The sequence below is a fragment of the Ischnura elegans genome, chromosome 3 (genome assembly GCF_921293095.1).
Source record: "Ischnura elegans chromosome 3, ioIscEleg1.1, whole genome shotgun sequence".
Classification (NCBI taxonomy): domain Eukaryota; kingdom Metazoa; phylum Arthropoda; class Insecta; order Odonata; family Coenagrionidae; genus Ischnura; species Ischnura elegans.
In genome coordinates, this window is record NC_060248.1 from 122,134,781 (window position 1) to 122,157,735 (window position 22,955).

Consider the following 22,955-nt stretch of genomic DNA (forward strand, 5'->3'; position numbering starts at 1 on the left):
GCGTAATATTTTATCACTGAGGTATATCCCGGGTTTGTACACCGCTGCGGGCGATAATCGCCACTTCCCGGCAGGCGATTGACAATAAAATGCAAGAGGGCAGGGAGCCGTTCGTACGGGTTTCCGAACCAAGGAATCTCATGCCTCGCAAGGGAAGGAAATAATAAACAAGGGAGAAGTAAGTACCAACAGGAGGTAGCGCGGCATGAGTGGGTGCGGAAAGGGAATTGGAAAGCGGCGGCGGCTACCGTGGGTTTCAAGGGCATGAGAGGGACGGGGGGAGAGGGCCGCGGGTGGCGTGTGCCGATGAGGACCCCCTCCTTCCAGCAGGGGCGGCAAAGAGGAGGAGGAGAAGCGAACAGATGACGATCGCAGGCAGGGGGAAGCCAGCTGGACGACTGCCGCGCAATCAAGCGGGCCCGGAGAGGCGGCTGCTGGCTGGCCGGGACACACGACCGTTCCTCTACGCACCGCAAAGCTTCCCTCTAGCACGAGGATGATGGGAAATCGGGCCAACATTCTGCGAGATAAGAAAACGACCAAACCGCGAAACGCATCCCTCGAAAAACATTGTTGAAACTAAGAAGGTACACCGAAATAATGAGTTCTTGGACCCACGAGAAGAAGCAAGAGTGATAATGCGACCAGCCGTATTCCCTTGACGAAAGATTTCACCCCTGTCCACCGACCTTAGAATTCGGAAAGGGGTCATTCTACCCCAATATAACGTTACCATGGTCACAGATAATGTATAATGTGTTAGACGATACTGAGCGTAAGAAGTCCGTCACAGCCATACAGAGAGTAGAACTAGGAGGAGAGAGATAGAAAAGAGGTCTTACTGGAAGGGGGGAATAGAATCTCCCCCTTCCACAACAACACACAACGAAAGCGGAGAGGGGACGTCATGAGGTGAGCGGCGGCACTGCGCAAGACGGGGAAAATGAGGGCCCCGGGAGGAAGAAGAGGTGGGGGCAGCCGCGCGCGCCAATTGAAGTGGAGGCGGGGGATTTTGGAGGGGGGGGAGGCAGTGTGGTCGGGTGGTGGTTATATGGCTATCCCAGGCAGGGCGGGCGGGAGTCGCACTACACCAATTCGACCTCAACTCTTCGAGGTCACGCGGCTTCGGTCACGGGGGAAGGTGGAGCGGGGGGAGGGGGGGGAGTTTCACAGAGTCAAGAGTAGGCCCCGCAGCCGTGAGTAGCAGCGAACACGGCAAGAAACGAACGCACGCCGCCCTCCTCTTTGCGAGTTCCTCGCCTCGCCAACCGCTCCCGCTACGGACATTCGTCCCCGGAGATTTCACAATTGACACCACGTAACGTAAAAGATATAAGAGGGTGGGAGAGGGGAGGTTGTGGGAAAATGATGAAAACCTCCCCTCTGCGATCGACCCTAATCCGACGGCTATGAGTCCCCGCGCTAGCGAGCAAGCGGGATAGGGGAGGAGGCGCCGCCGCCGCTGCACCCGATTGCAAGGAGGTGGCGCGGGCGGAGCAGCGCGGGGAAAATCGAAGGAGGTAGCAGTGAACGGGCGAAAAGGAACCCGCGCCTCTGGGAGATATAGGGACAGATTTGTCGGGGAACATACATACACACATTTCAAGCATGGCCCTTCAGACGGGGGGTGGTGGGGGGGGCAGGATGTCGAAGAGCGTAGAAAAGCTCGCCTCAACTGAATTTTGGTCACCCACCAACAGGTCATTAAGTAGGCTCTCCCAGATTGTACGCCGAACTCTCTATACACCACAAATCCCTCAAGCTCTCCCTTCAAAACAAAAGGGTACGATTACCACTCAAATTTGGTATACTACAATCTGAACTTGAACCACGGCTTCTCCAGGGGAAAAGCCGGTCGTGCTAAGGGACTAATCCATTTGCTAGCTGCAAAGAGGGAACAGTTGGGATCGCACGCGGTTGCCGACGCGACCTATCTCGGAGCAGTCTGAGAAAACGGGCGCACTTGGGTCATCCCGAGCAAAGCCCGAAAGTAAACACGCTGGCTCGAGTCCTTTCGCTCGGCCTCAAACACACACATACACACACCGGGGGCCCCTCCTCCCACTCCTTCCCTTTCGCCCACCTCTCTTTATTGAACCTGGGGTGGCGGTGCGTCGGCCCCCCGACCGAGCAGCCCGTCTTAAAAATCCCACGTTGCCAAGCATCCACAACATAAAGCATCATGCGCGTGGGTATCAGCAACACTTGGCAACAGCATGGAGTTGAGGTGCAAGCGATGGGGCAAAGGGACATGTTCACGAAAACAGTTGGGAAACTACGTGCTCGCCAAGCCGCGAACGAGCGACGGTTAACCAACCGGAGATTTTCTTAATCCCACACACGCTCGGAAAATATGCGCAAAAAATAGGATGATACGCAAGGAACACACTGCAGAGAGAGAGAATTCTCAATCCCATGCGATGGCAAGCCAAACTAAATCGATCGCTAACCGCGCTGTCCACTTACAGAGCGGGAAAAAGCATGTCAACTGTACTTTTCCATTCGCGTTACAACCCGCGAGCGAGCTCCGCCTACTGCCATCGGCCTCGCCGAGAAAAACGCCCAAAGCCTGTCGTCATAACTAGGAAAATTCGTCTCGCCCCGTGACACTTGGCAACAAAGGCTGAAGGATGAAGCGGGCAGCAAGCAGAGACCGACCACAACCAACGCATGACTGCCCCGCCCCTCAGCCGCCGCCATGAACGCCAGTATTCACGATCACAAGCGCTTAACTGAAGCACTACCAAAGCACGAACCGTTGAAAAGGAAAACATCGAAGGATCACCTGGTCCGGCTGCTGCCCCTAAGAAGGCGATCGATGAAGGCACTATTCCTCACCGAGCCTTACAAGACATTCGACGAAAGTATATGAACGTTTGACGAAATAAATAAACAAACAAACACTTGGCCAAGTCCTATTGCGTACGTGATCCACTCGGAAGGTCCCTATGACTTCCACAACAACAGTCACTTGTAGCGATGCTTATGAAAACACTTCTCAAGACGACAGCAGATTTAAAATCACTTCGGTATCACAAATCACATCACTAATTCACATGACCTAAGGAAGGAATTGTGGTGACTTACCTATTTTTCTCCAACTCGTTGTGGGTAGTCCTGGAAACAAAGGGATGCAAATTAATATACAATCAAATTTATGTACATTTACAATTTTATTCCCAAATAAAATATCTTAAAACGTAAACATTGTATAAATTCTCTGAACGTTTTGCAACCCCAATGACAAATAGTGGCGTTACCATCGATTGGGTTATCGAACATGTTCCATAGAGTTGTTGTTGCCAACCAGAAAAATATCGCTTGTACGGGGCGATTACTGGGTTTACAATGGTGAAATAAATAACTAAAATAATGAACAATGCATAACACATGATTGGAAAACCAATAGAATAAAAACTTCGACGAAAGAAGAAAAATAAATTATATATTTACCTGTTTCCCTGAGATTTCTTTGTCTTTGGCCTTTTGGCACTCCTGAGATCATCTGGCATAGGCAGTGATGAGGCATATCCATGTTCAGCCTCTGCGATGAAAAGAAGAGTATATCCGTCACAATCAGCTGATTATACGAAACAAAGTTGACATGGGAGCCATGTTGACGTGGATTCAGTAGCTGTGTACACTGAAAACACAATCCAACTCACCTCGTTCCCGCCTCTCTAAAAACTCAGCGGCTTGTAATAGTGCAGCAATGCTCATATTGTTGTTTTAAAACAAAAAGGTCCAAAAGAATACGTCTATAATCCAACGACGACGGGTTAACAACGCACAGATCCGCACCCACGAAACACTCTTTCCTTTATTGATGTCAAACGCGTAGGAGCTCCAACTCCATCCGTTGCCACAAACTGCTCTGCGATTGGCTCGTGCAGGAGGAACATCGCCTCACCCGCCAATGGGAGGTAAGGTATTGAACCCATCGAAAACAGGGGAATCACGTGAATCTCATGCCTTGAAACAAAACAAACAGCTGTGGTAGTGAGACATGACTGACAAGATCCGGGCGAATAATGGAGGAATACGGAAAAGAATTAAGAAAATGCGAGACCAAATGAACTGGTATGAAAACTGAAAAATGCATTAAATACTCATAGAAACTAATACAGACTTCACCCGCCCGAGATAAATCGAAAACAGCGAAATAAAGTAAGTTGATTTAATTGAATTGTTTATTGAGCCAAGTATTAAAAGCTAATCCGTACCAGTTTAAAATTTGTTCCTAACGATATATTGTTAACTCTGAGATGCAAGGAGTGTCTGTCTTATTTCTTTAGAAATTCTGTTCGATGAAAATTGTTTTAACGGGATATACTCATGCCCTGATATTAATTGCCGTCTTAAAATAATAACTTTAAGATAGTTATTTTACAAATCTGCGTAAAAATATACTTCTTACAATGATTAATAGCAGGTAATGACCTAAATTATACACAAAGCAACTTTTCGTCTTCCTAATTGCTACATTATATCAGCTACGGCTGTTAAACATTCATGCCCAAACGTAAGTTGTAACCCAACCATCTGACTAGGGTGATATTTCGCTTCATTTGCCATCTCTCTCACAGCCAACACAAGTATTGCAGTGATAGTCTAAGCTAAATCTTACAAAAGCGAATCGGAAATGGTTCCTGGAACCGGTCAGAGGCTTTCATTTCAAATCAACTCGAAATAATAATAAGCGTTCAATGATTCTAAGCATGAGCAACAGTAGTACTATGGCAAACGTTTAATTGCATAAATATTACGTTAATGAGTCGGCATTGCTCCACATTCAATAAACGCAACTAATTTCTATCCGCAGGGAAGAATATCTGGTTAAATCTGCGACGCTGTACTCTAATAGTAAACCACAAACAACACACATTTTTTAATAACCCCAAGCAAAAGACGAGTAATACAATGAAAAAATTCACCACTTAACCCATGGCAACAAAGGCCAGCTGCAAGATCAACTACACAATCCACAGAAGTCAAAACATTCGAACATCATTAGGAAAAAACTTGAATGCTCAGCAGCCAATTACATCATTTGGTGTAACTAACTACTTGGAACTTTGGGATTTGCAGTGGGCTTACCTCACCAGGATATGCTAAATTGGCTAAAAATAGTAATTTGGTAATGTCTCTTGCACGCTTTCCAGGGAAAATGCTGTTACTTACCTATATAGGCAATTATCAAACTTAACCTGCATTTACTAGCCATTCTGTTGATAAAAATGCTATCCAATTAGGCTGGAATACAAAAAACAAGCGAACAACCTAGTCAGCTGGAGCCAAATTGCAGCCCTACTTCAAGGAGGATGAAGATAACAATAAGATGGTTAGCAGCTAAACACTGTAGAGCAGTTTCAATATAACAAATGTAAACAATGAAGCAACATCCCTTTCAATTCCTAAGATGATATTGGGCTTCAATAAAGCCTTTTGCCGCAGTGGTGGACCTGGATCAAAACTTTAAAAACACCAAGTTATCTTCGTTAGAATGGAAGATCACAAAGAAATTAATTAACCTTACAACGTGAGAGTCACTCTTAAAATTACAACCGATTTGTGTGACCATTTGAAAGTTCCCTTACAGTAATGTTTTCACCAGAAATAACTTGGCATAATCATGTGGGATTGGAGCACAGTTTAAGGGTAGCCGCTTCATACTTAATGGTTGTTCACTAAACTTAGCCTGCATAATATACAAAATCTTATGCTCATTATAACTTAACAAGGCTTAAATAAAATTAATACAAGGCTAACACCATTTCTCACATCACCCCTGATGAGACCACTCATGTACAAGTAGCTGACTAGTTCCACATGATAATTTGGCATGGCATAAAAGAAAAACTGGATCTCACTAAAATAATCAGGTGACTACACCAAAATATCTCTCAGAGGATAAAGGATCAAAAATATGTAAAGCAATCCAAGTCAAGCCTGAACAATTAAACATAATTACTTTGCAACTAAAATTACACCCACTTTCATTTCTTTTGACTTGGACAACATGAAACTCATTGGAAGCAGTTACTTCAATCAAACTTCAAAAAATTCCAACACCAAACCTAAGACTTTTAGATCTGTGGAGGCCAAAAATGGGAGCAACAAATGCACTTAAACAGCAGCTATTCCAAAGGAGCTAGAGTTGTACATTAAAATATATTTGATTCATTAATATTTTTATTACCTCAAACCCAATACAATTCTACGAAAAATTCACTGATTGTCTTTTCTCAGGACACCATTCTGAGGCAGTTTTCCAAGGTAATACGTCTGCTGATGATGATTTCCTCTTTAACATAAAAACACAACAGCCATACATTCAGCGCACTATGAGTTGCATTCGTGTTTCCTAACTTCACACAGGCATACCAATGAGAAGCCCAAACACCTACATCCACATAGGCCACAACAATTCTTACATCATCCAACAATGGTGGTTACTCACACGTTGGATTTAAGTAATATAGAGAGGTTTATAACGAGCACGATTTTGCAACGACACCTTTAAGCTTGACATGAAGGAAATATGTGAACATTCAAAAAAAGAGTGCCACTGATTATCAATTTATTTTCATGATGTACTACATCTGAGAAACTGGTATAATGTCAAAAAGAGTAAAAATACTTTGCATCAAAATTTTCACTCCAGAAATAAGATGCAATCGAGAATACATCATGGGAAGAAGGTGTTTCCTAGGCTCCTGAAAATAAATTCAACCCTCATTAAATGAAGATGGAAAGTACGAAAAGTCAAATCCTACTTATCTGGTAACACTAGAGCACATAATTACATACTATTTCCTTCCTTACCGTAAGGATATGAACACGACTGTAATATGCACTCAGACACTTGCATAGATCTTGCATGTATTTGAGGAGCGTGTGAATATCAAATTTCAGTTCCTTTGGTTTCACCAGCTGTGCCAACAATGAGGGATATGGCATTAGGTAGCAATACACAAGCATCCATTCTTCCTGCCAAGTTAAAAGGTTTTATTAACTTTTGTTTATTACTCACAAGAAAAGAACCTTAAAAATGGTGAGCCATATAGCTACTAACCTCTAAAGAAAGCAGAGAGAAGTCGGCATTCTCAATAGGGACAATTGGTGGATAAATGCCTTCACTCACTTTCTCATCAAACTGCTTAAGAATGGAAACAAGACGTGCGTAATTGTAAAGGAGGAATGTAGCACCTGTTGAGAACAAGATGGGACTGTAAATTCATTGATGATATACCAATCAGCATTATAACATGTCCACAGTGATTCAATTCACAAGTGCTTATTCGAAATACATAAATATATACATTAAAAAGGAAGGTGCCAGTTTTCTCACAAAGCCACGAATCATTTGTGAAATATGAGAATTAGAAAATGTAAATGAAATATGTATATTGAGAATTTCTTCTCAGTGTGTCTCAAGGGTAGTCCTAAGAAATGAACCTCCTACGCAACGGGAAGATTTTCAAACATGATCAGCCAAAAACAACAAGAATGTTGCATAAAAATATGGACACGCTCAACGTATGAAGTTTGAGAGAAGATGATATACCAAGGATACCCAGGTGGTAGAAGATTTCAGAGGAAGACCCACAAGAGATTGGCAGATGATGCATATATGCAATTGCAAGATATGAGGAGGATGGGACAACAAAGATGGAGAATTGAGGCTTAGGATTGTGTGCAGTGACTGGTCCAACACTGTCGCAGAGGCCAAGGCCCCACAATGATATGGCATTGATGAGTAAGTACGTAATCAAATTGCATAGATAATTGATTAAAGCATATCATGGCTCAAGAAAGGAGATGGTACGAGGTACGGCAGGAACATAAATGAAAGGCACAAGTGCTCTGAAAATGTGTGCATTCTGGTCATTCGATTTATCAACAGAAGAAAAGAGTAGAAATGAGATCTCTCTGAATTACGTTGAAAACAAAAGGAATTAAAAGAAGAGGGGAGGGGGCTGATCATACATCCCGTTATGCAGGAGGAGAAATTAGATGGAAGAGGCACGGCATATGACAAGGAAGAAATAGCACCACATCAAGGGTACCATTAGTAGCTATACAGGAGGTTTCTGGGTTGGACCATTTCCTTGCAAACTAAACAAAACCAGGGCTGGACTCCCAGAAGCTGGCACTGGCTGTCCATTTCATTGTCGTTACATGCAATCCTTCATGAACATACAGACTTTGTCCATAAAGAGGTATCAGTTTCAGAAAAGAAAATCACTCTTATATCACCATCGAAATCAAACGGGCAGTGGCATGCCCCAATGAAAATAGACTTACAGTCATGCTATGTCCATCAGTTGGATTTGTGAATATCTCAGATTCTAATCAAATAGTCTATGGAGCTAGATTAGCAATAGCTGCTTCTCCATGCACCTAAACCCTTTTTTGATTACTATTTTTTTTCCTAAGTCTCACTGACACATTTTGATGCCATGTCCTTTCTTATGGTTTTAAAGGTTTCTTTTGTTTTTATGTTTTAGTAACAGATAGTTACATCCATATGTGGATTTAGGGGGGACAGTGCTTCCCCAGACACTTCAAAAATAGACAAGATTTTTAATACGGTCATCATTGCGTTCATTTTATTTTGTGTATTAAGAAGCCTTCATTGTTTAATATAATATTAATAACTTTCATATCAAAATAAAGTGAATATTCTCTACATTAATTGTTGAATTTCTAATAATGCTCTCTCCATATGGTATCCTAAAAATTAAATTTTATTGGGATTGTGGAGCCTGATGCAGTAAGTTACCACAAGTAAAACCAAAATGCTTAACTCGACTCTCGACAGACAAAGAAAGAACTAGCAAGACTCTCACTTGGACTGAATAGGCTTTATGTTAACACATTCTGCCCTCTTCTTTAAATGATTACCTCTACCTTCATTTGCAGCTTTAGGTCCCTTTCTTAATGGACTTTTGTCTCTAAAATTACAGGTACTTAGTTCTTCATTGAATGCCATATATCCTTGCCCCCATCATCACAAAGAAAAATTTGTTTTGTAGCTAATACATTTTGAGCTTGAGATTAAAAGTTTCACAGTTTTTATCATCTTGCTTCATGGCTGTAAGTCATGGACAGCATTGTAAAATCATAGTGAACATACTGAGGACTATATATGTGGATTTGTAGAGGAATGTTAGCTATCACTTGGACCGACAGAAAAATTATGAGGTATTGGCCAGATTGGGGAATGGTGATGACAATCAAAACAAGCAAGCAAAATTGGCTGGAGAATACATTAAAGAGTCGACAAAGGAGGATTGAGGAGATATGGTGGAGGGTGAGCGAGCGTGAATAAGGTAGAGGAAGAAATAAAATGATAGATGATTTAGAAGAGGAGACAGACTATACAGGAATGAAGAGGGCAGCTCAAGACTTAGTTACCTTGAGGAGAAGATGCTACCGAAGACCCGCTAATATATACAAAACAAAAACCCAGAGACACCCTGCACCAAAAGGAAAAGTCCAAACAGATCAATGGCTACAGGGTGACCAATTCTAGAGGAAAATTATACAGGGAAATATGGCCACTCGAGAACACAAGAGAGTTGGAGACATACTCTTGGAGAGGCCAAGTATCAGGCTGGTGAAGATATTCTTGGCAAGAGAGCACTAATTACCAGGAACATAGGATTCATAGTCACACAAATAGTGCACAGTGATGTGATGATGTATCTGGGATGGCAAATTGAAAGGAATCTTTATCACTGCATTGTATCAGAAGCAATATCAAAGACAGAGAGTACAAATTTATCACCCAGAGGCAACAGAGGGAAATATATCAGCTGTCTGAGATACTTGGGAACAATCAAATAAGTCCCAATTTTTCAAAATGAATGTAATCATTCCATCATATGCAGTGCACTAGGCCTCAACTGATGTTTGGTTCTCAGAAACCAGTCTTGTGTAAGCACCTTATAGAAAGGGTCAATTAACAAATTAACCTGATATTGAGGACACTTGATGACAAAGGACAATGAACTCACATGAAAATTCATGAACTACCTCCAACAGAGAAGATACATAGCAATCACCACGGAATTAAAAGAAATGAGTGTCGAATTACCAGTACCTACAGTACTGCAGTCATTAAACGCTGGATGCCTCCTCCATTGGAGGTAGTTCTTAAATTGTTACGTGAGATTGAAGCCCTTCATCAAGTGAACTCAAAATGGAGTTACTTTCATTATTCGTATTTTCAAAAACACCCATAGTTTCAAAGTTAGTCCCATCTCTGAACAATTTTATGCTGTGAATATTCCTAACCAAAAAATACATTTAATTTGGTTGTGTTTAATAATTTAGTGATTAACACCACAGTGAGGATTTGTGATATCCATCTTATTGGCCACATATTTTAGCCAAAATTTATGATTTAACACTGACTTACATTTTACACAATCTCAAAGCCTTTTAAATTCTCTTAGCCAAATACTACAGGTTAAAATAATGGAAGTGACAACTGTTTGTCCTGGAAAAATTCTACTAGAATAATCATTTACTCAAAATATTACGTAACTCACAACTATTTCCACAATAACGCTAATTATCAAGAAGAAAATAAAGATTATTTGAGGCATAGGAATAAGGAGCAAAAGGTGAAATATAGATACATGTATCAAGCTCCTGAGTAGGCCTCTTCAGCATACTTTGGTATAAGCATCACATTAAAAGCCAAAGGGAGAAAAACCCATTCCTATTCTTCATTCCTTCACCTTTGATGCCAATGTCATTCACAGTGTGCGTCCATTTGCCGAGATAATTGCCACGTCTTAAAAAGATGATCCCTTGAAAGGACCTCTCTTAAAGGTTTGACATTTGGGATGAGAGCCTCAGTCCAGTCAGTCACAAGCATAGAATCAATTTTCCAGTACACTACCAACTGTTTGCAAGCAAATAGAGCAACTCTCTCGCTATGGGACACACATCTCAAAGTTAGGTGGCCACTAAGAGAATGATATCTACTGTGCTACTAGCTGACAATGACATCTACTGCACAGCTAAGGAATGAAAGATATCTACTTTGCTACTCTCCTAAGGGAAGGTTAAAAAACACAGGAAGAATTACTAGCAAGATGTGTGAATGTTTGAGTGAAAATTGCTGGCCCCTATGACTGCAGGGTAAGCTTCTTGCCAACCACACAAGATATCGTGGGTAGGACTCCTACCTGGGTGGAATTCCCCCTATCCAGGACATGAATGTTCCTGTACGTTTAATAGTTAAGTTAAAAATTCCACAGTAAAAGGCTAATGGTGTTGTATTCGGGAGTACAGGAATAAAAAAATAACTAAAAATATGAAACTTCTTTTTTGACTGGCACAGACTGAAGTTCCTAGCTACTGCACACTGAACAATAACCGTGCTTGCTTCACAGGAGGATAAAACTCCCATACAGCCAGCTGGTACAGAGGCAGAATTACTGAACATGATAATGTTACTCAACTTGAAATGTGGTAAAAACCGTTGGAAGGAGAGCCACTAGGGAGCATATGCATGATTGGGAAAACAATTTTCTATGGCCCATGCAGAAAGTCAAGGCACTTGAATTGGTAACTAGGTAACTACCTCATTAATCACCACTACATTAGCCAAAACTGAAATGCAATTCACATGAAGTAAAGTGTGAGAGGAAAATACTGCAAATTAGCTGGGTGGCAAGACCCACGAACGAGGTGGTGTTTAAACGGATAGGGAGAAGAGGGTGTGTAATCAGAATGCTAAATAGGAGAAGGAACACCTGGATTGCCTGGCTACTCTGACTAAACCAAAGGTAAAGTAAAAGGAAAAAAATTTAATGGCAGAGCTAGACTAGACTTCATGGGAGAGCAGTTTAAGGACCATGGATGCCTATTGTACAGAGAAGTGAAAAGATTGGCCCAAGAATGGATTAAGTGGAAGGCCGTTGCAGTCCAACCCTAGGATTGCAACTGGAGAAGAAGCTCCAACCAATTACTTAAACCAATGAAGCATTATGTACACCAACATGTAAAAACAGTAATTAAGGGATTACATACAGTAATTTTACATGTTTTAACTTTGGCAAAACTTCATGCTGCCATTAGATTATCACTACCTCTTTTACGCACATAAAAGGTCAAACAGAACTCTGCTGGCATACACTGAAGGCCTAAGAAATGAAAAGGGGCAATTGATTGGTAAAATTTTCTACTTTACTATGGTTTAGTCTACAAAATCAGTACCAATTCTGTAAGCTTCATGAAATTGGCTTTGCACCATAGTGTGCCATGCAGCATTCGCTATTTTGCCCAATGTATGACTTGGTATTTAGAGGAGGCGACTGGCAGCTAAAGGCATTAGAGCTTGCCTACCGTAGCCAACAAAATTTCACACAGGGAAGAAAATGCTCCTGTAGATCAATTAGTTATAGCACTGAGCACAAATAAGAGGAATTATGAATTGCAAATTTTGAGTATACTGACGAGGCACTTAATTTAAGGTTCACAACAAGGTACTACTTGGGTGACTTTGACTAAAATCACTTCTTACAATGTCAAGTTTAACTAACATGGGAGGAGCATGGTGGCCGATAGCACGGCACACTCAGGAATGGAAATGGTGGAGGGAAAACACGAGAAAGACCAGAATAAGCCTTATGGCACATAGTGACTTACTCTGGGGTGAGCTCTATTCCCACCTACACTAACTAACATTTGTATTAAATCCATGAGAATAAAGCATGAGAGAACCTCAACCCCATCACATAATCTGTTTTACAGTTCTAGACCATAACAAACACTGAATGACTTACCTTTGCTGCTCCTCTCGCGGTTGAGCACGAACTTGTCCTGCAAGTCGAGCGAAACTGGCTGTGATGGCTTGGTGCACAGTAAATCCACTGTTATGACAGAGTCAGTCACTGCAGCAAGGAATGTCTTCCATGAAGGCTGAAGGACTGATGGTCCGTATTTGTGAACGGATGCCTGCTCTACATCTTTCTCTCTCATCCTTATGCAAGAAAACAAAAGACATTGACAAGATTAGGTATTATATACACATAAAATGGGTGCATACACAAAAATTATGCGACAAGAAATTTTTGAAAGGTACATTACATTTTCTAAATCCAGAAGATTAACCTTAAAAGCTTTGGACGTCTTTCATAATGTACACAGCAGTACACTTGGAATTACTATGTGATTTTCATTATAAAACTTCACAGTTTTCTGCAAAGCAATATTAATGGAAAGAAACAGTTTCTAACAATGGAATAATAATAAAAGGTACTGCATGCCATGTTGAGAAAACATACAGCATTGATTTTATTGAACGAAAGATCTACGATTGTAATTGGCCCAAATCAAGGGGAAAGCTTCAAAAATAACTTAGAGGGACAAAATAAACCATCCACTATAAAGTTCAAGGTAATTATCGTAGTGGTTACTATAGCATGCTGTCACCCCATCCATTGCAAAGCTGGTTAGGAAATGCAGGTGACCTGAAAATTTTTCAAATCATTCTTTATGAAACTGAGTGTTTATCTTTACAAAACTGTCTACAAAGACTTGAAACATGGTATTGTCTTAACTACCTAAATCTGAATATTAAAAAGTGCAATACTGTCTCTTTTCATTGGAAAAAATGCCATAGCAATTTCATTACAAATTCAAAGGAAATATTCTATCACAACAAACCCACGTAAAAGACAGGAGTAATATTTGATACCAAGCTTAATGTCAATTATATTCAAACGAAATCATTAAGAGCTGTAGAGATATTTAAAGATTTGGAAAAAACTTTGGGAGTTTTGAAATTTACTAAGCGCTGTACACCTTTCTGGTTAGATCTATTTGTGAGTACTGATCACCTTAATATGTCTCTCATTTCAATACCATAGAGTCAGTCCAATCAGTTGGTTCGTATGGTTTCTAAAAAAGTGTTGATTATTTGATTCAGACTAAGTATAGCTATTCTGGTGTCTTGCCTATATTTAATCTTCCGTCCATGTACAAGCAAAAGCAAGTCTCTGATATTATTTTTCTACATAAGCTATTAAATAACCTGGTTGATTCCCCTGCCTTGCTAAGTGAAATTCACACAAAAGTTCTATCTTATTCCACTAGATATGACACTCCTGGTGATGCCAGTTGTCATTCACATAATTATACTACTTTTCCCCCACGCTGACCTGATAATGCGAGTTGGAAACTCATGTCATAACTTGGACCTATTTTTTGCTTCTAAGCCTTCTATCATACAAAATTGCATAGAGGGATACTGGATAGTAGATACTGGACTTCCTGATACTTAATTTGATATTATTTATTTACATGTTTGAATATTAATCAACAATAACTTTCTGTCCACCTACTATGTGATTGTTCTTTATTTGTATTTTATTTTTTTAGAGGTTTCATAATTTTTGCAATATGTATTTTTTAATGAAGATATTGCTTTGTAATTGGGGCTTGGCCCATTGATTACTAAATATGAAATTTTCGATTAATTTTGAGATGGGAAAAGGAAGGAGAGAGACCATTAATCAAACAGCAAATAATTGAGGCTCCATGTATTATGAATAAATCAAAAACCTTGGGCAAACCCCGAAGTGTTTTTGGAAATACTAAGGTTTCCACCCATACTGCCATCTTCGGATGACAAGACACCACATATTAAACCTGGGTTCATCAAGAAAGCTTAAATTAGAGCTCACCACATCTTTTTCACTTATACACTATGGAAAACCTCTACCACGTCTCACCAGACTTTGTCTCATCCGATAGTATAATTAAAAATAATTCTTTGCCAAATAAAACTGGGCACACACACACGAGAAAATGTGAAAAACCATAAGCATAGTGTTGACTGAATACACTAAATCATCATTGCGTTGGTATGTAAATGCAGAGGAGATTCCAATAATTTCCAAAGGTATATGAAACAATGATAAGACAAGATAAATGGCCATGACGATTTATCTGTGATACATTTTAGCAATTACTTAACCTGTTTTGACAATACTTCTCCATACCTTTATTTATAACAGATTAATTAAAACTAAAAGACACTTTCATTTTCCTTCACTCTTTTGCCATAAAAATAGCTTCTTCACCCTCAAAAACAAAATTTAAGGGAGTCACCGAAGAGTTGTCTCATGACAGATTAAGATGAATTTTAGGGGCGTGAAAATCTTAGTGACAGCATGTGTCACACAAGCAACTACTAAATGCAGCAGGATGTGACGTAGTTCAAATATGAGACAGTTAAGTAACAATAATATTATTAGTTAAAATGAAGTTCATGTTTTGTAGAAACACCAAAGAGAAGGAATAGCGGTGTCAGAAGGGAGCACGGCCAAGATTAGTGTAAATAGGGAATCAGGATTCCTAAACAACTGAGGTACACATACCACATTCCAAGGCATTATCGTAATCAATTTTGTACCAAATTACCTCTCTTCACACTTTTTAAGAAAGTGCTTAAGATATAATGTCATTCAAATAACAAAAACATAGGACATTCCATGGAAATCAGAAGTGCAGATGTGTGAATTACCAGAATGGCTGAGTAAAAATAATATTTGGGTAAATATCAGGAATAAGGACGCCATTGAACTCAAAATAATTATGCTTTAGGATAATAAATAGTGAAAGTAAAATGGAAATTATGAATATTTCACCTGATAGATAGAATTTGGTAAACAGGCACCACCATACGATAAGGGGTACATATCAGAAAGCCATTCAAAAGCTTAATGGGCAATGAAAGTCAAGGACTCATGACGTGAACGACATAACTTTCTGGGGAACAGAGAAACAATAGAAACTCAAGAGAGAGAAAAGGGGTGAGAAGCATGGGTGTACCCACCAAGGGGCACCTGCTCCCCCCCCCCCCCAGGAGCAAAACTCGCAAAAGTCTTTAAGGAAAATGATATTTTTTCAAGCTAATAATTTTAAAAACTAATAAAGATCTGTTAAAGTTTCCTTAAAATGTTGACTTCATTCACCTTTTCCATGCTTAAATCTTACCTACAACTTGAGCAACCATGGCTTGCCCCTTTCCCCTAGTTTTGATCCTGGGTATGCCCTTGGCGAGAAGGCCCAAAATATTTCTCGAATTTATTTATATAAAATGAATGAGAAGAAATGTACGGGTTTGCAAAGTCAAAAGAGAGTTAGCCTCATTTGCTACGCTGAAAGGGATCCACACATAAATTTTAACTCATGATTAGAATTGAATACAAATTCTGGCAAAACTTGGGCCCAAAACAAGACTGCCAGCTACAGAAGAAGGGGGCCAACTTACGGTCAAAGCCAATGAAAGGGACTCGACGGAACAAGTTCCTTGCAAGGCCAATGGGGTGACAACAGCAAATGTAAAGACAGTACTGACTGGAATCTAGCGTGGCCTGTGCCTAAATTCTGTCTTGCATAAATATGTACTGAGGGAAGAGGTACAAAAGACCACAAATACTAAAGTCGTGGACCAAAAGCGAAATACAGGATGAAAGATATATTATGAAACTAGCGAGAATAACAGAATGAAAAGAGGAAACTAATGGATGAGATAAACTACAAGAGAATCACATGATCAGTTTACATATGATGTGGAGATGCTAAGACTTAAAACAGGAATAAGTATTTTTCTTGAACAATTAAGAGCACGAATAGTTTACACTTATGTACTGGAATAAATGAAGGTGGGCATAATGTAACTATATCATAAAGACTGACAATAGCATAGAAGAGGAACCAAAGATCAAGAACTTAAAACCAAGGAATTCCTCAACCTTATCATAAATAACTAAATTACACGAAAATAAATTGGTGCAACAGTAAGTAGGTGAGGGATCCACTGATTTGGTGAGGCATTAAGGGGGGAGGAGGGGGTCAAGCTGTGTCTCACCCAAAGCCAAGTGAAGGAGAGTCCTGGCAAGTATCACGCAGTTTATTCTGCAAGAGGCAGTTTCAAATGTGATTCTAGACTGATCTGGTAATGATAATCTTAAATACTTACTAGCCTTAAATAATCTTACATAGGTATAATTAAACAAATGCTTTTCTATATATAACGCAATAATGCATACATCAACTCATTTGCACTGTAAATGAGCATTTTGAACAATCTCCCTTGAGATTCGAGGGAGGGATCAACCCTAATCTCACTAAGGGACTGGGGGGGGTCGAAAAATCGTCAAAATCACCTCACGTAATTCAGTGTGTGGATGTGTGTTTGGGACTGCAATCAATCGCCAATGATATTATTAATTTTAGATAATTAAAAGATGCAGTGAAGGCACAACATGAAGGAGTTTTGATGATGAAAACATCAACATAGTGAATATTATTGCTAAGTACACAAAGATGATTATGAGATTGTGAAAATATTAGCTGACAGGAGAACTGAGTGGAGAGCTGCGTCAAACCAATCCTAGGATTGTTGACCAGTGATGATGACACAAAGATAGCAGGAACGTATCAGGGAATGCGCGAAAACAGTCCTATTTATCACTCTTAAATTGCAAAAGCAAGTGGATTAAAGGTAAATACGAGAATATTGAAATTACTGGAAAAGAGAAAATATAGGTTCAAATCATAAGGGGTCCAGAGGCAAAGGCAATGAAAGCAGGGAATATGGCCTGGGTGAAACATCAGCTAAGGGAGTTGGGAAAAAGAAAAATCAATAATGATATTTTACTTGAGGCAAATTTTAAAAAATAATCACATTAGAAACAATACAAAACAATTCAACGTGGTGTATGCGGGGAAAACCCACCAAAATAGACAACCATAATAGTCAACATTTCTGAATCATATGATAAACCGGTATGGAATAGGATAATCTATATCTTGCAATACCACACTGAAGTACTTAGAGTGAACTGAGACAGTTATGGGCAAGGCAGGTTGAGTGTAATAATAATGTATATGTAAAACTAGAGACTACGACAACTTTATATGCATTAACCATTCACTGTTGATAATAAACAACAGTTCACTATTTTCCCATACATTTTCTATTCTATGATATATTTACCCAAGTTTTATAAAGATAAAATAGCTATTTCGGATGAAAGCAGACATTAAAAGCCTGATTTAATTTATCAATTTCCTTAAACCCTAAACATCGTATAAATATATAAAAATGTTATGGCAAAGAAAACGCATTACTTTCAGTGATCAGTTTGATGTAAGACAACCAAATTAAAAAAGAATCCGAGGAATATAAGAATGCATTTCTGGGGCAATTTTCATCTTTCCAACGATGTCAACGAAACGTGGGCGACAAGTATTATGACACTAACCTTCGATAGCTGTCAGCATCTATGTCCACTTCCTTCTTATGGCTCAATATATTCCTTACGACACCACACACTAATGTAGACACGTTTGATGCTCTGACGGAAGGGTTTATCGTGAATAGCACTTTATAGAGGCACTCCTTCGACGTCGGATGATCACAAACTTCGTACCCTAGTTTCTCTAATATTCGACGCAACACCTTCGTGGTCAAGGCCAACCTGAGAAGGCTGAGATCACTATCACCGGGTACGAGATCGGTCGTCAATGACACCACCTGCGTAAATTTAGGCAATACTGTAACTACTAACTTCACAAATGAATAGGGTACTTCTTGTGCACACAATTACCTCCCCGCGGTCATCCAGGGTCCCAAAGTCTAATCCTTTTGAATGTATGGACCTCAACACCTCCATGAAAACATCTCTTCTCTTTAATTTGACAACAATTTTTCCACAATTTACACTGCATTCTTTTATCTTCATCAACCATGATTCACTTTCTTTCATAAAACTCCTTGAAACCTGCGATGAAAAATTACTTCATGTATTATCTGAAGGTAACGAATTCCAGACATTTGGCCCAACTCTTTACCCTTTTATGATTATCCTCATCACAACACCCGATATCCACATTTTTTTCGCAAGTAGATGAACTAAATTTCTCAGAACATGCACTGCTTTCCGCACACCCCACGTGGTGATATGGTACTTCTAAGTCACCCTTTTCTCGGAAGTTCTTGTCAATTTTCAGCCAAGATCCAACTTTCCAGGTTTGGCCTTTCGATGATAAAGTGAAAGAACAATGCCAATTTCTTGAAAGATTACTCTCAAGCTCTGAAATCAGACCTTGTAACACGAGGCTTCTGTCATCCATCGCCAGTCAAATTTTGACATTAACACGCGTCAAACTCTAAAGGCGATGACAACAGGTGAAATTTTCACTTACACACAAATGGTAATAATCCTTCAGAGATCACATACTTTTATTCCTGAAATTAAAAACACAAAATTCGAAATAACCACGTTAAACTTGCACAAGCAGAGAGGCAGGAACGACTTGCGAATGTTTGAGTTCAGCTGATTTGTCCATAGAGATGGACCACTGGCCAAGTCCGTAGAGATTCATAGCGGGGGAAAATATCGAACATATCGATACTCTAATGTTATTTCTCCGTTTCCACGTAAGAGGACTCTGTATGCATAGTAACCCAATAACCTCATCCTTGATCCAAGCGAAAGGCTAATTCCCTGGAAAAATTAGAGTTATATAATAAAAACACTTTGCTTAATAACCAGCTTTCTGTAAATTAAATATGGTGCGGTACTAGCGGACTATTCAAGAGTTGATCACTACCACAGAATATACTGTAATGTCACTATGTAAACAAAGCAGTCCCGTTCAAGGGTGGTTTTAGAATATTTTGAAGGGGGCCTGTGGGTTAATTTTACAGAAATGGCCGTATTATATGATAGCTAATTAAGCAATATAAGAATTAGTAGATTTTATGAACCATTTTCGCCTTCTGCAGAATTTTGATAGCGCGAAATATGAAAAATAGCAAGTATGCTTGTATCTATAGACACTATTTGGAAATATTCAATTCCGTTCAATTGAAAAGTGACAAATTTCAATTGAATTTCCATATATTCAATTCAATTTCCATATATTGAATTGAAATTGTCACTTTTTCATTGATCGGAATCGAATATTTCCAATAAACGTAAAAAAATATTATATATAGATGATTGGGTATCTATCAATATTTTTATGCTAAATGCGGGGTGAGTCACTACTACACACCATTGGAACCGCCACTGTCCGTACCCAGAATCCCCAGAATATTGTTTCAGGAAAAAGGTTTCCATGAATGGGATGCACTTAAGACTCCCAATATACACCCTATCTCTCAAAAATAGGTATTGGTTATCCCTGACATCTTGACCCTATGAACCCCTGCACCTTCCACTGTGAGCTATGCAAAATAAATTGCAGTCTTTCACTGCTAATTCACCAGATGCATTTAGCAAGAAATGATGGATTCGTAAATATGCATAGCTAATTTTGCAGGAGAGCTCACACTCAGACTCGCAGTTTCCACCGCCCAAAAACTAATGACTAACCCACCTCCCTAAACAGATGGCATAACTACCCTCTCAAAACTTTCCATGATGAAAATTTCTTTCGGCAACTGCTTGTGGAGTATGTTTAGATGGTAATGAACACCAGTGGTGCAGCGAGGGGTGGGTTTTGGGGGATAAAACCTCCCCCAGAGCTCAGAGAAATTTTTAAGTTAAATCTATTTTACTTAATTGGATTAATATATATTGCTTATAGAGTAGTGTGAGGATTAATAAAATGTCCCTCAGAAGGCCCTAAAAATCACCATTTTGAACCATTTGTATTAATTTTTTTCTGGTGGAAGGCCTCAGCACCTCCCACTAACCCTGGCGGGTATGCAATACCCCAAGCACCCCAGTATTAGTTGCGCCTGAAACCCCCACTAGCCTTAATTCCTGGCTGTGCCCCTGATGAACACTATATATGCAGAACAGCCATGGGTCGAGGAGATGGTTAGCTTGGGGAAGAAGCTTAAATGAGGCAATCAAACCTCTGACTGACAATGAGTTCAGTCAGTTCCAAGGCATAAGGAAAGGGAATGAATGGTCGGCAGGTCACCCAATGTCATTAGAAAGAACGTGAGAGAGGGAATAGAAGGGAAATTCCAAAGTGTCTGTCGATGTATGGTTAAACAAACAATCACAAATCTTCAGCAATTTCCTTTATGATTATGTCAGTCACGAAAAGCAGTGAGGTTTCTATGTAACAGGAGTAAGGTCCTATCAGAATTAGGGCATGCCCTTGCATTAACCAAACTGCACCAAACCCCCATGCATGAAAATGGACTTGTCCAGGTCAAAAACGGATTTTGGAACACAAACCATAAGTTTATGAACAGGCTTTGTCAAGTGCATGCTTTTCATCTTCCAATTTGTTGATGTTGAAATTAATGCATCATGTATATTTATTTATTTATGTAATACCACTAAATAAAATCTCATGACCCCCAAAATAGTTCAATATGAAAACATAACCCATGGAAATGCTCGAATTCTAATCACTTCTAAAGCGTGCGCATGAATCTAGGGGGTAAATTTTCCCAAAGTGTATCAAATTCTACCTGGGCCACTCTGGGGCCTGGAGCCACATCATTCTCAGTGGCATAGCCAAGGGAGGAGTTCAGGGGGGTCCGGACCCCTCCCCAAAATATAAAAGCACAATTATTATCCTAAATAAAAGAAAACAAATTATTGAAAAATCATGAATTTACAAAGTATTTTTTTAACAAATGAAGTTTTTTCGATTGTGAAAAGTGTTAAAATTAGTTTAAAACCCATTACTTAGTAGGTACCCTATTTTTCAAAAATTTCCCCCACTGGTTTTGGATCCCCCCACGAATGAAATTCCTGGCTATGCCACTGATCATTCTAATTGTTATTTTTCCACCACTTCTCTTCCCTGGCATGTCCATGATCACAAAAGTATTGTTTAACACATTCAATGCGGATGATATTTTCGCCGAAACCTCCAGTGACGGATGGGTGATTTTCCTTCATAACGGTGGTCTTGGAAGTAATACAACAGAATTTGCAATTTTTTTTGCTTCTATTTCTCGCAATTTGTAAAAAACGTTAATGACATACATGTATGCCACCCGTCACCAGTAATTGACAATTCATGCAACCCGCATTACACACATGCAATTTTCTTGGTATGAAGGAGTCAACTTTTCATATTTCCGTTTATAATACTTCTTCTACCGTTGATTCCTTAGGTTAATGACGAAAATATCTTGGAATTAGTCTTTACGTGTATTTTTTTGTTTCAACGGCCGTAGATTTAATTTTTACGAGTCACAGAAGTAGAACACACAATGAACGGCAAGCAAAATATAAATTTATGGAATAAACATTTTTTTTAATCAAAGCAAATCTATGTTACCTCAGAGTTATGGCAAAATTGAAACATTTCTATAAAAATTCTCACAAATTTTTATGATATATTTGAAAGCAAGGCCTTAGACAGAGCCCTGGTTGACCTTCACATTCTGGGCAAATCGTAATCACTGTCCTACGGATGCCTTCACGGTTAGCGGAGAAATGAAGAGCCTGCATCATTCCTAAAAACCTGTCACGGCACATTTTCTCCCGAATATCGGTACTCGCACTAATTCTGACCTCCAATCGTTAGAAATCGTGTTAACCCTAATTGTGCCCCTGTGAAGAAGAATGCCCAGCCAAGTTTCCAGTTCTCCCTGCCCAACGGCTTCCAATCCATTATGCCCTTAGTGAAGGCCCTTGGTGAAGGATTTCAGAGGAAAATGCTTTCTGCATTTTTCTCCGTCTATGAGAGGATTATTCCAAAGAAAATATCATTTGCAAGTTGAAATAATCCCTGGGAGTGCCGCTGGTAGGGAGGGACCCCAACCTTGAGCCTTAAAAATTATCCAGCAAAATAGTACTATTTGTGTAATGGAGTATCTGTACCTAACACTAGAATGTATTAATGACCTACAAAATGAAAACACCATAATGAACAGAGGGCAAGTAATTGATGTGGAGCAATGACTGAGAAAATATGCCGTAAAATTAGGAAAAAAA

The 22,955-nt window shown here is 39.7% G+C and overlaps 2 protein-coding genes across 3 annotated transcripts in view; both read right to left on the minus strand.

Annotated features, from left to right (window-relative positions):
* The window catches only part of LOC124156465 (SKI/DACH domain-containing protein 1-like), a 116,440-nt gene extending 112,612 nt beyond the window's left edge, over positions 1-3,828 (minus strand). The window contains exons 1-3 of the mRNA XM_046531037.1: positions 3,666-3,828; positions 3,454-3,544; positions 3,088-3,117 (exon numbers count right to left, since the gene is read on the minus strand). Coding sequence (XP_046386993.1) covers positions 3,088-3,117; positions 3,454-3,544; positions 3,666-3,720 — 176 coding nt within the window. The 5' untranslated portion in view covers positions 3,721-3,828. The remainder of the gene's footprint in view (positions 1-3,087; positions 3,118-3,453; positions 3,545-3,665) is intronic.
* A 2,737-nt stretch (positions 3,829-6,565) lies between these two features.
* Positions 6,566-19,402, minus strand: LOC124156467 (DALR anticodon-binding domain-containing protein 3). 2 transcript variants are annotated; one of them, XM_046531038.1, is made up of 7 exons: positions 18,889-19,402; positions 18,645-18,818; positions 18,300-18,571; positions 12,807-13,003; positions 7,076-7,209; positions 6,826-6,990; positions 6,566-6,716 (listed from the first exon to the last, which is right to left on the minus strand). In XM_046531038.1, the coding sequence occupies exons 1-7, from the start codon at positions 19,168-19,170 to the stop codon at positions 6,597-6,599; spliced, it is 1,344 nt and encodes a 447-aa protein (XP_046386994.1). In that variant the 5' UTR covers positions 19,171-19,402; the 3' UTR covers positions 6,566-6,596. The 2 variants fall into 2 exon arrangements, with proteins under 2 accessions (XP_046386994.1, XP_046386995.1); XM_046531039.1 differs by having other exon boundaries at positions 18,645-19,073; positions 19,243-19,400.
* Between the last annotated feature and the right edge of the window lie 3,553 nt (positions 19,403-22,955).